Source organism: Acomys russatus, chromosome 19 (genome assembly GCF_903995435.1).
Source record: "Acomys russatus chromosome 19, mAcoRus1.1, whole genome shotgun sequence".
NCBI classification, from domain to species: Eukaryota; Metazoa; Chordata; class Mammalia; order Rodentia; family Muridae; genus Acomys; species Acomys russatus.
The window spans coordinates 62,834,803-62,850,071 of NC_067155.1; the positions used below are offsets into that span (position 1 = coordinate 62,834,803).

Below are 15,269 nucleotides of genomic sequence, written 5' to 3' on the forward strand. Positions count from 1 at the left end.
AGAAATCATGCAAACAAACAGCCGAACGACTGTGAGTGACCGAATTAGTAAAATGGGGGGGGGGAGGGAGTGGGGGTGAAGTAGCCTTGCTCTGTGGTGTTCCTGGGAGGGGGGAGTGGGGGTGAAGTAGCCTTGCTCTGTGGTGTTGCTGGGGGGGAGAGTGGGGGTGAAGTAGCCTTGCTCTGCGGTGTTGCTGTGGGGGGGAGAGTGGGGGTGAAGTAGCCTTGCTCTGCGGTGTTGCTGGGGGGTGAGGGAGTGTGGGTGAAGTAGCCTTGCTCTGTGGTGTTCCTGGGAGGGGGAAGTGGGGGTGAAGTAGCCTTGCTCTGTGGTATTGCTGTGGGGGGGAGAGTGGGGGTGAAGTAGCCTTGCTCTGCGGTGTTGCTGGGGGGTGGGGGAGTGGGGGTGAAGTAGCCTTGCTCTGTGGTGTTTCTGGGCACGGGACATTGCCCGGCTCGTATCTGCTGGGTGCTGACTACGTGGCCGTGGACCGGTCGGAGCCCAGGGTATCCTGCGCCTCCTTTGACCTTGCACGTTTGCTGGCAGGTGGATGACCAGATTCATGCCTGCTATGCACAAACCATGTCGGAGTGGCTGGGCTGCGAGGCTATTGTGAGACAGAGGGAGCGGGAGTCCCACGCGGCTGCCCTGGCCAAGTGCTCCTCAGGGGCTAGCCTGGACAGCCACCTTCACCGGATGCTGCACCGGGACTCGACCATCAGCAATGAGGTACCGGACAGCTGGCCTGGGAGACTGGGGGTGGGGGTAGGGGGTAGGGCAGAGCCTTGGGACAGCCTCACCTGTAGCTTTGCGGGGAAGCGGGAAACTTCAGAATCAGATCTCGGTTCAAATTCCACCCAGAGTCTCCTGGCAGCACCTTTCCCCTGGACTCAGTTCCTGCAGCTGCACAGTGGGAGTGGAGGAGACGTGGCTACAGCTCTGAGAAGAGAGTGTGTGCCAGGTCCCAGTGCAGTGTCTGCCTTCCAGTACCTACAGTATGCAAAGTACAGCCAAGAATGTTCTGAACGTTTAGTAGCTAAGGCAGAACAGCCTAAGGTAGACTGGCTGAGGCGTGGGCCGAGGCTAGCATCAGGGTGGGGAGGGGCAGGGGTGCTACAGGACAGAAACACTGGTACTCTGGAAGGACATCATAAATCCTAGCCAGGGCTCCCAAGCTCAGCCAGGCAGCTAATGGAGAGGCGCTCTGATGTGGAGCTTGGAAGGTGGGACCCAGAGGCTAAGGTGGTCTCTGGGAGGGGACTGGCTCCCAACCCAGGAGTTCCTTAAGTGACCTTCTGCCTTTATCCCCTGGTTTCTGTCTGTCTCAGTCTTCCCAGAGCTGCAGCTCAGGCCGCCAGAACCTCCGACTGCAGAGCGACTCCAGCAGCAGCACACAGGTGACCTTCAGAGGCTCTACCCAGTACCCCCATCACGCCCTGTACGTCCACACAAGCCCCGACCACTCACACAAGCCCCGCCCCATTCACACTAGTCCCCCATCATGTCCCACCCCCATCTATACCAGCCCCGCCCACCCACAAGGCCCCACCCCACCCACACCAGCCCCCATCATGTCATGCCCCATCTACACAGGCCCCGCCCACCCACACAGGCCCCGCCCCATCCATACACGTCCCCCATCATGTCCCACCCCACCCACAAGGCCCTGCCCATCCACACGGCCCCGCCTCATCCACAAGGCCCCGCCCTCTCACACAGGTCCCACCCACACAGGCCCCGCCCTCCCACCTGGGGTTGAAGGGATTGTATGTCCATCATTTACCAGCCACTTTGCTTGATGTGCTGGACTTCATGGCTAGTACTGGACGTGGGCTATGTTAACAGCATGAGCAGTGCAGCCTCCTTAAAACCCACAGTGATGGGATACAGCCCCTGAGGACATCAGCGTCCCAGGTAACAAGTCCCTGTGTAAAATGACAAGTGTGTGCACAGGACACGGCATCAATGCAATGCAAATGACATGAAATAGCTATCAGGCTGTGTCCGTCGTTAGGAATGCAGCCAAGGGCCTGGGCCTGGTCTATGCAGGTGCAGGGTTTGCGGGGTGGTGTATCTTCACCCAGTGTTGCTTGAATCTTGACCCCCAACCTGTGTGAAGGCAGAGGCTGACCAGGAGCCCGCTGTCCTGTGAAACAGCCTGGGCCTTGTTTCTGTCTCTTTCATCTCTGTCCTCCCTTGAGACAGTACTACAATCATCACCCTGCTGTGTGGCCTTCTAGAACCTTCTGGGTGCCTTTACATACACAGAAATACGTTTATACATCATGTGTATATAGCAAGACTCGATGGTTCTTAAGATCCCACACAAATGCCAGCAGATATATTGTTCAACAGCTTTTGTCATTGCTCGTAAAGGTGACTCCATCTGGAGCCCCATTAAATAAAAAAGAAAGCACAGAGCAAGCTGGAGTGACGGCCCACGGGTTAAGAGCACAAACTGCTCTTGCAGAGGACCCAGGTTCAGTTCCCAGCACCCACATGAAGCACCTCACAACCACGTGTAACCCCAGGAGACCTGGTGCCCTCTTCTGGACTCCAAGGGTACCTGCACTCATGTGGGCATATACACACAGACACATTAAAAAAAAAAAGAATATATTTTTAAGTGAAAAGTAAAAACGTGCACAAAAGTTACCTTCTGGGTAGAAAAAGTGTGTGTGTGTGTGTGTGTGTGTGTGTGTGTGTGTGTGTACCTAGTCTATGAGAAGTCCCAGCACTGCACACACAAAAACAGAAATAGTGAACCCAGTGAACTGAAACTGATGGTGACCACACCTCATCTTTTCTGTGACCTTGAGGGCTATAGCTAAAGGACAATACATCTTCTAAGTGTTAGAAGTCTGTATGGCGGAACACCCCCCCCCAACATCATTTCCCTAGTTGTCCTCCTTAGGGCCGGCTGCGGCCAGCTGAATTGCTGATGTAATCTCAGCACTAGGGTGGCAGCTTGGCACAAGAAGGTCATACGGGCTTTGTACTGACTGCTCGCTACTCCACTGCGCGCAGGCTCCACACTGAAATATCCCCTGCTGTTGGCTATTAAGTTGCTGCTGTGAACTGTGTAGCTGTGCTCATCCTGACCTGCATGGCTGCATGCCTCTTTCCTCAGGTATTTGAGTCGGTGGATGAAGCAGAACAGGCAGAGGTAGAAGGCAGGTCGGAGGAGAAACAGCCCAAGGTCCCCAACGGGAACCCGGCAAATGGCACTTGCTCCCCAGACTCCGGACACCCCTCCTCGCACAACTTCTCCTCCGGCCTTTCCGAGCACTCGGAACCCAGTCTCAGCACGGAGGACAGTGTCTTGGACGCCCAGCGCAGCCTCCCCGCCGTGTTCCGACCCGGAGACAGCAGTGCGGAAGACGGGCAGACCAGCGAAGCCACCACTTCCCGCGATGAGGCCCCTCGGGAGGCGCTGGCAGTGCAAGACAGCCTTGAGAGTGACCTCCTGGCCAACGAGAGCATGGAGGAGTTCATGTCCATCCCTGGCAGCCTGGACGTGGCTCTGCCTGAGAAGGATGGCGCCGTGATGGAGGGCTGGCCCAGCGAGGCAGACAAGCACAGTCGAGCCGACAGTGAGGACAACCTGTCTGAGGAGCCTGAGATGGAGAGCCTGTTCCCTGCCCTGGCCTCCCTGGCTGTGACCTCCTCTGCGAACAACGAGGCGTCACCTGTGTCCTCCAGTGGCGTCACCTACTCTGTAAGTCACCAAGAGTCGTCATTATCTGAGGAGGGTGAGGCTGGGCAAAGAGTTTCAATCTCCCCGTCACTGACAGGAAGGCCGCTGGGTAAGAGCTGGGACGTCTGGTTCCATTCTTTCTCCTGGCTGGGACAAGTCCCCTCCCAGAGCCTCAGCTTCCTAGATGTACCCTGGAGCCTCCTCAGAGATGGCCTTGGTCTCTCGTGCTAAGGCCGACCTCTTTCCTTCAGAGACTTTAGCCGAACAACCTAAAGCAGAGCTCAGACATAGCCCCACTTTCACCATGTTGTATCGGTCATCGGCTTCCACATCCATGCTGTGTAACAAGCATTTACCCAAAGTCAACGACTCTTACCAACCAGCACTGGGCCCTGCATTAGCCTCTGAGTCTGTGGGTCAGATGGGCAGTTGTGCCCCAGGCTGGGCAGGGTGTGGCTTAGTCTGATGCCAGCTATCAGGGTCTGTGTTTCATCTTGTGGCAGGCTCACCTGGGCATGTGCTTGTGGCAAAGGTGGATGCTCTACCGAGAGGGACGATATACCCATGTGTATTTTAAGCCTCTGCTCTGACCGGCTCACTAAGGTCTCCGAAGCCAACTGTGTGGCAGAGCCCAGCATCAGAATGGGCAGAGTGGGCAATGGCAGGAAGTTGCAGGGCAGAACGGGTGGGGGCAGAAGGTGAAATGCTGACACACGGGTCCCTCTTGTTGTTCTACGTGGATGCAAATCTCTGGTGTGGAGGCTGGGAGCTGGGTGGGGCCCAGAGGGCACCAATACCTATGTGTCTTCCCGTCTTCCTTAGTTCTTTGCGGCCTTGTTTTGTTGGAGTACATGCTGGTGTGATTTTCAGCACATCTGGCATCACGGCCTGCAAGGCTGGGACGTGCTTAATCTGTGGTTTTTCTTTCTTTGTGGTTTTGGTATCCGGTGTGGGGGCCTTAGCACGTGTATGAGGGCATGTGTGTGTGTGTGTGTATGTTTGCATGTGTTTGGGTGTGAACACCAGAGGGCACCCTTGGGTGCAGTTCCTCAGAAGCTATCCTTCTTTCACTGGCCTGCAGTTCTCCAGCAAGCATCAGTGATCCCCCTGCCCCCTCCCTCCTTCTCAGCTCTGGGACGACAAGCATGTGCCCCGGAGCCCTGGGGCTCTACATGGGCGCTGGGAGTCTGAAGTTGGGGTCTCAGGGTTGCCAGGCATCTCCCAGCTGCCGAAGAACCCCTTAGGAAGATCCCCGTGCATGCTCACCCCGGGTGACACCCCACTTCCCTCATTTCCTGACACACCATGGCTGCCATGTTTGCTCAGAACAGATGTGTGTAATGGCTCAATTCATGGCTCTCAACTTCACAGTGGGGAAGGCTGTTCTGTAGGGAGCCGACTTTAGGCTTGGCATCCGGCTCTTCTGCACAAGCGTATGCGGTGTGATCTCCCCATGCACAGGGTGGGGCAGTGGCTGCAGCCCCCCCTGGGCCATGCAATCCTCTAGGGGTTTCAGGCTCTCTGTGGTGACTCTGCCCTCTGCTGGGAGGCTCACAGGGTAGGTGCGGTCCTCGCATTTTTTATACTTACTTTATTTCAACTTTGGCTGAGTTTATTCACAGTAACCCCATCTCTGCTCTGCCTCCTCCACATCTGTCCTCGGCGTTGGAAGCCAGTTAAGCAGTCGCTTACGTAAAGATGATTTTTCTCTCTTTCAGCAAATTTTTATTTTTAAGATTTATTTATTATTTATACAGTATTCTGCGCATATGTGCACCTGCCCACCACAAGAGGGCACCAGATCTCATTACAGAGGGTCATGAGCCATCATGTGGTTGCTGGGAATTGAACCTTTGGAAGAGCAGACTGTGCTCTTAACCTCTGAGCCATCTCTTCAGCCCTCTTTCAGCAATTTTTAAGATTCTATTTTAGGGGCTGGGGACATGGCTCAGTCATTAAAGTCTTGTAGGCAAAGGGACCCATATTCCATACCAAGGGCTCAAATAATTAATAATAATTCTTATATATTATTAATGATTTATTGTTATTGTTATTATTGTTGTTGTTGTTATTATAAAAGTCAAGTGGACCAGGTATAGTGGCATACAACTTTAATCCCAGCACTTGAGAGAAAGAGGCTGGACTCTTCTGTGAGTTTGAGGCCAGCCTGGTTTTATGTTTAAAAGAAAATAAGATGGCCAGGCGTGGTGGTGCATGCCTTTAATCCCAGCACACAGGAGGCAGAGGCTGGAGGATCACTGTGAGTTCGAGGCCAGCCTGGTCTACAAAGTGAGTCCAGGACAGCCAAGGTTACACAGAGAAACCCTGTCTCGAAAAACCAAAAATAAATAAATAAATAAAAAGAAAATAAGGTGATAAGATACCAGGCAGCAGATACTATATTATATGAGGTTTACTAAATGAATGTGAGGGGAGAACCAAAGCGGGGAGGGGTACCACAGAGACAGAGAGACAGAGACAGAGAGAAAGGGGTGAAGGGGGTAAGAAGAGAGGAAGAGGAAGAGGGAGGGGTGAGGTAGCTCTGTCCTTTTATGTAGCCCTGGGCAGGGCCACGCCCCCGTGGCAGGCAGACAGTGACATCACAGGTAGGCAGACTGGGCAGGGCCACGCCCCCGTGGCAGGCAGACAGTGACATCACAGGTAGGCAGGGCCACACCCCCATGGCAGGCAGGCAGTGACATCACAGGTAGGCAGACTGGGCAGGGCCACACCCATGTAGCAGGCAGACAGTGACACCACAGGTAGGCAGGGCCACGCCCCTGTGGCAGGCAGACAGTGACATCACAGGTAGGCAGGGCCACGCCCCTGTGGCAGGCAGACAGTGACATCACAGGTAGGCAGGGCCACGCCCCTGTGGCAGGCAGGCAGTGATATCACAGGTAGGCAGACTGGGCAGGGCCACGCCCCTGTGGCAGGCAGGCAGTGACATCACAGGTAGGCAGACTGGGCAGGGCCACACCCATGTAGCAGGCAGACAGTGACATCACAGGTAGGCAGGGCCACGCCCCTGTGGCAGGCAGGCAGTGACATCACAGGTAGGCAGGGCCACGCCCCTGTGGCAGGCAGACAGTGACATCACAGGTAGGCAGGGCCACGCCCCTGTGGCAGGCAGACAGTGACATCACAGGTAGGCAGGGCCACGCCCCTGTGGCAGGCAGGCAGTGACATCACAGGTAGGCAGGGCCACGCCCCTGTGGCAGGCAGACAGTGACATCACAGGTAGGCAGGGCCACGCCCCTGTGGCAGGCAGGCAGTGACATCACAGGTAGGCAGGGCCACGCCCCTGTGGCAGGCAGACAGTGACATCACAGGTAGGCAGACTGAAGCAGTCCTAACACCTATTCTACTTAGTAAGTCCCAGGTCAGCCAAGCTACATAGAACCTACCTTAGAAGAAACAGTAACAAAACAAACACTTGTAAAAACCAAGATGGAGGATGTAGTTCAGTGGCAGACACTTGCCTACCATGCACAAGGCTCTGGGTTCAACCCCCGGTAATACACATGTACACACACACACACACACACATATACATGCACACAGAGACACAAACACACTCAGACACATGCACATACATACACATGCACACAGACCCATGAACACATACACACACATACCCCCCCACACACAGACACACAGAGATACACAGGAACTCACAGACACACGCACACATGTGTGTATAAGGTTCTCTTTTTGCTGTGAGCCTCTGTGTGTCTGGTGCAAGTATCTCTTTATTTCCCAGGCAGGGTTTGTTAGCCCTTGTGACACTACAAGTTGTGTCTTCAGTCAGTTCTGGAAAATTCCACACTCCTTACACTGCTGTTGCTGCTCTGACATTTCCTCTCTCCTCCCATACTTCTGCCTGGCCCCTTGTCAGGGACACCCCATGTTCTTCCTTCATCTTTGTGGTTCACTTCCTGCTGGGTCCCGGGTGGACCCTCTGCTTCTCTTCTGCTCACTCAGTCTTCAACGCTGTCTCCTTTCAGAGCCGCGAGTGGAGCTCAGTGGCTGAACCGCCTGGTGTGTGTCAGATCTGGAGTTTGATCTTCAGTGCAACAAAAAATGTCTAATTTTCATCTATGTGCTTAATATGAGTTGAATGCGTTTTTAATACTACTTACTTTTTCTAAATATGCTGTGAGGTCACCACTGGACTCTGAATACTGTGTCTCCTGCTGCTAGTCCGTGGTTTTGTCTTGTTTGATTTCATTATACAGCCAAGGCTGGCATGAAGTTTACTCTGCAACTAGCTTCAAAATCACAGTAATCCTCCTGCCGTAGCCTCCTGAGCACTGAGGTTTGCCTTACCTTTTTTTTTTTTTTTTTTTTTTTGAAACAGGGTTTCTCTGTGTAGCCTTGGCTGTCCTGGACTCACTTTGTAGACCAGGCTGGCCTCGAACTCACAGGAATCCACCTGCCTCTGCCTCCCGAGTGCTGAGATTAAAGGCGTGCACCACCACGCCTGGCTCTTGCCTCACTTTTAAACGCATTAAATATATGTTTAATATTCTATCTCTGATATAGCTCTGTGTGTGTGTGTGTGTGTGTGTTTGTGTGTACTTTCACAAAGAGCACACATGTCTGCCTGCAATCCCAACACTCTAGGCGTTGAGGCAGGAGGATTATGAGTTCAAGCTAAGCTACATTATGAGACCGAGTCTCAAAAGAATACTTTTTCATCATGCAAAATGAAAATAGCTTTCACAGGAAACAAAGAAACAAAACAATGGAACTCCAGAGTGAGTGCTTGGGAGATGAGGGTTAGGAGCAGTTCTTGGGGTCAGAGTCCCCTTCTTCCTCCTCCTCCCGCCCACAGCCGGAGCTCCTGGACCTGTACACAGTGAACCTGCACCGCATTGAGAAAGATGTGCAGAGGTGTGACCGCAGCTACTGGTACTTCACAGCCGCCAACCTGGAGAAGCTGAGAAACATCATGTGCAGGTGGCTGGGGAGGGGAGGGGGTGGAGCAGTGTGGGGGTGGGGCTGAGGGGGATGCAGTGAGGAGAGTGGCTGGGGGAGGGGGAGGGGCATTGTGGGGGCAGAAGTGAGGGGGATGGGGTGAGGAGAGTGGCTGGGGGAGGGGGAGGGGCATTGTGGGGGCAGAAGTGAGGGGGATGGGGTGAGGAGAGTGGCTGGGGGAGGGGGAGGGGCTTTGTAGGGGGAGGGGTAAGGGGGATGAGATGAGGAGAGTGGCTGGGGAGGGAGAGGGGCAGTGTGAGGGGAGGGGTGAGGGGGATGGGGTGAGGAGAGTGGCTGGGGGAGGGAGAGGGGCAGTGTGTGGGCAAGGGTGAGGAGAGTGGCTGAGGAAGGGGGAGGGGGAGGGGGTGAGGAGAGTGGCTGGGGGAGGGGGAGGGGCAGTGTGGGGGAGGGGTGAGGGGGGATGGGGTGAGGAGAGTGGCTGGGGAGGGAGAGGGCAGTGTGGGGCAAGGGTGAGGAGAGTGGCTGAGGAAGGGGGAGGGGGAGGGGGTGAAGAGAGAGTGGCTGAGGAAGGGGGAGGGGCAGTGTGGGGGAGGGGTGAGGAGAGTGGCTGGGGGAGGGAGAGGGGCAGTGTGTGGGCAAGGGTGAGGAGAGTGGCTGAGGAAGGGGGAGGGGGATGGGGTGAGGAGAGTGGCTGGGGGAGGGAGAGGGGCAGTGTGGGGGAGGGGTGAGGGGGATGGGGTGAGGAGAGTGGCTGGGGGAGGGGAGAGGGGCAGTGTGGGGGAGGGGGAGGGGGGATCGGGTGAGGAGAGTGGCTGGGGGAGGGGAAGGGGCAGTGTGTGGGCAGGGGTGAGGAGAGTGGCTGAGGAAGGAGGAGTGGCAGTGTGGAGGCGGGGATGAGGGGGATGGGGCGAAGAGAGTGGCTGGGGGAGGGTAGGAGCAGATGAGGGTCGGAGATGAGGTGACAGGATATAGGGAAAATGAAGAGGTGGGGGAGATAGGGTGATTGCAGTGATGGAGGAATGAAGACGGGAGGGGTGGGGATAAGGGCAGGATGGTGTGGGGACAGTGGGGACTAAGGGAAGTCCGACTGAAGCTCACCGCGTTTCCTGTTGCTGGCACCAGAGACCTGGAGCTTTATTTTATTCACAGCCCCAGGAATGACATATAGCAAAGCTAGAGTTGTTTCCCCAAGTTCCCAGTTTTCCCACCCACAGTGGGGTAGCTCTTCCTGTATTTAATCAAGACCGTCTCCCCTCCCCCACACGGCGAAAGGGATGTAGACAGCCCTTTACTGAGCCCCCTTCCGACATGACAGAGCTAACCGCCCCTGACTGTGGGTGTGCCTCTCAGTGCCTCCGTCTCCTCACCTGAGCAGTGTGATCTTAACGAGGCTTCCTGACGTGACCATTTCGAGGATTTAAAGATTGGATGTGCTCACAGGGCCTTCAGGCCCAGTGGACCAAAGCTGCCGTTCCCGTTCGGAGGAACTGATCCGAATTCCTGGCAGACAGACTGAGGGAATCCATAGCGGAAAATCCCTAGAGATTTTGAGTTGCTCATTTGTGAAAAGTGAATGCCTCCCTCCCCTCTGTGTAGCCGAAGAAGAAGCATTTGGAAGAGATGGGGGGGGTCTGCAGCTGAAGATACTTTGACCCCACACATCCGTGATAACACCTGGGGTGGTGGGGCACCTGCACGTGCCTGAGCTCTGTGGTTCCCTCTTGGGTAGGGCGACCCTGATGGCTACACCTAGGAAGTGTGGTGGCACTGGAGTTGGGCCTCAGGCTGAGGGATGGAGGACCAGATGGGAGAAGGAAGGAAGGAAGGAGTGGGTGAGAAGCAGCCCGGGGTGGGGGTGGGGGCGGGGGACCAAGCTGTGTGGGGATGCAGGGTGTGGCATCCTCATGGTGCCCTGTTTCTCCTGCAGCTATATCTGGCAGCACATTGAGATCGGCTACGTCCAGGGCATGTGTGACCTTCTGGCCCCGCTGCTGGTCATCTTGGATGATGGTGAGTGTGTCCTTCCTGGCCTGTGGGAGGAGGAGAATCACCGGGCACTGGGTCAGGGCAGGTGCACTGCGGGCCTGTCTGGTGAACACATCCGAGCCCTCAGTAGCATGAACATCCCTGTGTCGCACGTATTATATTTAATAATTTAAGATAAATGATAGATAGAAGGTACCAGGCAGCAGATGTTGTGTTATATGGAGTTTATTGAGCATGGGGGGGGTAAGGAATAGGGGGAAGGGGTACTCCAGAAAGAGACAGAGAAGAGGGAGAGGGGGAGAGAAGAGGGAGAGAGAGAGAAAGTAAGAGGATAGAGCTGGTAGAGGAGGGAGAGAGTGAGAGGATGGGGAAGGGTAGAGAGATAAGAAAGGGGGGAGCAATGGGGGGGGGAGAGAAGTAGAGAGATGGGTAGAGGGTATAGAGAGAGGGGTAGAGAGTAGAAGGAGAGAGAGCCACGTGGAGGGTCTGTCCTTTTCTATGGCCCTGGCAGGGTCACGCCCCCGTGGCAGGGAAGCGATGACATCACAGGTAGGTGGACTGAGCAGAATGCTAACACCATGGTAGTCGCACTGGCGCCCGCCTGGCTGTGGTGAGGCACTGCTTGTCCATGAATGAGAACAAAGTTAAACCTGGCTGAGATGGCGTCCCTGGATGAGGTCTACCAGATGGTGTAGGATTGAAGGATAATCCTTCAGGGACTGTTCCTTAAATGAAGGGAAGGGGGAGAGTGTGGAAGGATGGAAGGAAAGGAGGGATGGACAGAAGCAGGAAGAAGGAAGGAAAGAGGGATGAAAAGAGAAATAAGACACCCGGGTGCAGTGGTGCACGCCTGTAATCCCAGCACTGGGGAGGCAGAGGCAGGTGGATTGCTGTGAGTTCGAGGCCAGCCTGGTCTACAAAGCAAGTTCAGGACAGCCAGGGCTACACAGAGAAACCTGTCTCAAAAAACCAAAAAAGAAAAAGAAAACGGAGATGGGTAAATCAGGGATGTTACTGCCTCACTTGGTGACCCTAGCCCTCCAAGAAGTCCAAGAACACCCTGATACCTACATCAGACGGAGTCAAATACAGGGAAACTTCAGACCTTTCCTGAATATGAAGGAAAAAATTCTCAAAAAAAAAAAAAAAGTGAACAAACTCAATCCAACAAGATATAAAGAACTGGGCCGGGCGTGGTGGCGCACGCCTTTAATCCCAGCACTCGGGAGGCAGAGGCAGGTGGGTCGCTGTGAGTTCGAGATCAGCCTGGTCTACAAGGCGAGTCCAGGACAGCCAAGGCTACACAGAGAATCCCTGACTTGAAAAACCAAAACAACAACAACAAAGATATGAGGAGTTTTACATCGGGCTGGAGAGATGGCTTGGTGGTTAAGAGTGCCACCTGCTCTTCCATAGGTCCTGAATTCAATCCCAGCAACCACATGGTGGCTCACAACCATCTATAATGTGATCTGATGCCCTCTTCTGACCTGTGGGTGTACATGCAGGCAGAGCACTGTATGCATAATAATACATAAATAAATCTTTTAAAAAAAGAATTACACATCATAGCTAGGTGGAACTTATCCCGGAAATGCAAGGACAGTTCAACATCTGTGCACCAATCAGGATAAGCCAGCAGTTGAGTATAGAAGACAGGCAGGCGTGGTACCTAGGCCTGTGGTCCCAGCATCCAGGAGGGGGAGGCTTTCAAAGCCACCCTTGACCAAAGTGAACTTGAGGCAAGTACAGGCCACATGAAACCCTGTCTCAAAATGCTGAAAGAAGAGGAAGAGGACCTGGAGTGAGGTGGAAATTATCTATGGCTGCAGATAGATTTATTTTTTGGTTTTTTGAGACAGGCTTATAAGACAGCTTAGGGGTAAAAGTGACTGCTACCAAGTCCAGTGACCTAAGTTTGACTTCTTGAGCCCACAAGGAACAAGGAGAGAATGATAGGTTTTCCTCTGACCTACACACACACACACACACACACACACACACACACACAGAGAGAGAGAGACACAGACACACACACAGAGACAGAAACACACACACAGAGACACAGACAGACATACAGACACACACACAGAGAGAGAGAGAGAGAGAGAGAGAGAGAGAGAGAGAGAGAGAGACAGGGATTCAAAGAGAAGAGAAGGCAAAAACAGCCAGTTTTGGTGCCTCCACCAAGGCTGGGCTGCAAATAAGAGTCCAGGAAGAAACGTTTGCAGCTAACACTCTGCTGACTGACCAGAGGTCAGTGTCAATCCACCTCCACAAGCTCAGAAATTTCAGCTTTCTGCTGGCGCAGTGGCTAGAAACCCAGGTGCAAAAGACGAAAGACCCCTGCCTCGTGCCACACAGAAGAAACGCACATGAACTCGATCCCAGACAGAACCCAAACAATAAAACTCTCAGAAGAAAACTTTCAGGTAACCTCTTGTGACTTTGCTGTGGCAGTCATGGCTGGCGGTCAGCTGAGAGTGAGACCAACATCATTGATGTGAAACCTTTTGAAAACTGTTCCTCCTGGTCAGCACGCAAAAACCTGGCCCACGTGGTGGCGCCAGGATGGCAGCCCAACTGGATAATGGACAAGAGTCTCCCAGAGGTCATAGGCTTGGCACCGTGGGGTACGGCCATCAGCAACACGTCAAGGGGACTTCGTAATTGTGACAAGGGGACTGAGTGAGGTGGCACTATGGGTGACAGACTGTGAAGATGTCCACTGCTCACAGTTCCTGTAATCTGTCCTAACCTTTAAAACCTGATGTCATCGTCATCCCCAGTAAGCCTCCCAGGAGCATCATTGTCCTCAGGGTTACTACGAGAAGCAAGAAAAACTACCATTTTCAAAAGGGTGACCGATGTCTTGGAACTGGAGTTACGGGTGGTTGTGAGCCACCTTGTGAGTTCCTGGGTCCTCTGGGAGAGCAGCCACTGTTCTCTTTTCTTTCTTTCTTTTTATTTATTTATTTGGTTTTTGTTTTTCGAGACAACGTTTCTCTGTGTAGCCTTGGCTATCCTGGACTCACTTTGTAGATCAGGCTGGCCTCGAACTCACAGAGGTCTACCTCCCTCTGCCACAGCCTCCCAGAGTGCTGGGATTACAGGCAGTGCACTACCGTGCCTAGTTGCAGCCAGTGTTTTTAACTGATGCACCACCTCTCCATCTCCCCTACTTTCTTACTAATGTAAATAGGTGTCCTAGGCAGCATTTGCCAAGCAGGTTTGACCGTTCTTTGCCATCAACCAACGCCCTTGCTATGTGGACAACTGCTTTTGAACACAGTGACTCCCAGAGTTGAGAATTCTATGAGAGGGTAGAATTCCTGAGATAGATAGATAGATACAGAGAGACAGACAGACAGAGAGGGACAAAGTGCGCTTGCACTTGCATCATAGCTAGTGGGGACCTTTAAAAGGAGGGTCTGTGTCTGAAGGAGGCTGTTCCTCTGTAGCTCTCCTTCTTTCCTGGGGTCACTGACCACCAGTCCCTCAGGAACAAGGAAGCAGAAGCAACGATTGGCCCCGTGAGCACAAATGAAGATGGCCTTCCAGGATCTGCTTCAGGGAGGCAGATCAATTTCATTCAGGGCAAATGAGGGCCATATAGAACCTTGGGGAGGGGGTAGGGCTATCCAGGGTGGGCAAACGTCATTGGCTGAGGGGCTAAGGTACTGAGATACCTCATTTGCATGGGGAGGCAATCCAGGAATCACAGGTGTTTATTGGGAGAAGGGGAGTTGGACCTGTAATTTCCCTAAGGTCTACATGACATTCTTCAGGTGGAGGGGGCTGGGATCCAGGCTCCCCGAGGCAGAGAACAGGAAACCTTATACAAAGGGAATCTTCCAATTTGCTCTGAGCTCAGGGCTTTCCGGTAATGGCAGACTTCAACCTTAGCAGCAGGGGCTCCTGATATCCCTCCCAGTGCCTCTAAGGCGAGACCTTTGACCCACTAAGTCTTGGTGAGCATCCCAGGCAGTGGTCTCCCTGGGTCCTTCCCACCCACCTGCTTCTCACAGGGCCATGAGCCCTGCTGTGGGCCTTACACAATCTCTCCAGGAGCCCCGGGGCCTGAGGCAGGGGCCTGGCTAACCCGCTGTCTTGTGCCGTCCCCAGAGGCCCTGGCCTTCAGCTGTTTCACAGAGCTCATGAAGAGGATGAACCACAACTTCCCCCATGGAGGCGCCATGGACACACACTTTGCCAACATGAGGTCGCTGATCCAGGTAGGATCTGGGGGCCTCTCGCTCTGACTTTAGGGGAGGCAGTGAGGGAAGGCTGAACGGCTTGAGATTGAGCAGTTTTCAAGCTGAGGGTGAGGCTTGGCTCATAGGATGCTTGCACACGTGTCGGTGCTTTTACACACAGGCACCTAGTTAATAGTATGACCCCTTATGACTTTTCCAGACACGCTTGCTTTTATTTTACCTTCCTTCTTCTGTATTTGTCTCCTTCCCCGTCCTAGTTGGAGGCCTCTGCTTTCCCCATCCCGCCTCAGATCAGTGTGCCCCACTACCCCCCTCTCTACTTCTCCCTGGCCTCCCCACCCTGGCAACGAGCCCCCTTTGCTTTCCTGTTCTCCAGTTACTAGAGGCTGTGTGCTCATATCTGAAGATTTGGAGCAGGGAGAGAGGGAGGG

The 15,269-nt window shown here is 53.9% G+C and overlaps 1 protein-coding gene across 1 annotated transcript in view; it reads left to right on the forward strand.

Moving 5' to 3' along the window:
- Window positions 1–15,269, forward strand: part of Sgsm1 (small G protein signaling modulator 1) — a 47,239-nt gene that overhangs the window by 22,438 nt on the left and 9,532 nt on the right. Inside the window, 6 exon segments of the mRNA XM_051161722.1 lie at window positions 544–726; window positions 1,326–1,394; window positions 3,128–3,715; window positions 8,532–8,656; window positions 10,563–10,645; window positions 14,747–14,856. Of these exon segments, the coding sequence (XP_051017679.1) occupies window positions 544–726; window positions 1,326–1,394; window positions 3,128–3,715; window positions 8,532–8,656; window positions 10,563–10,645; window positions 14,747–14,856 (1,158 nt within the window).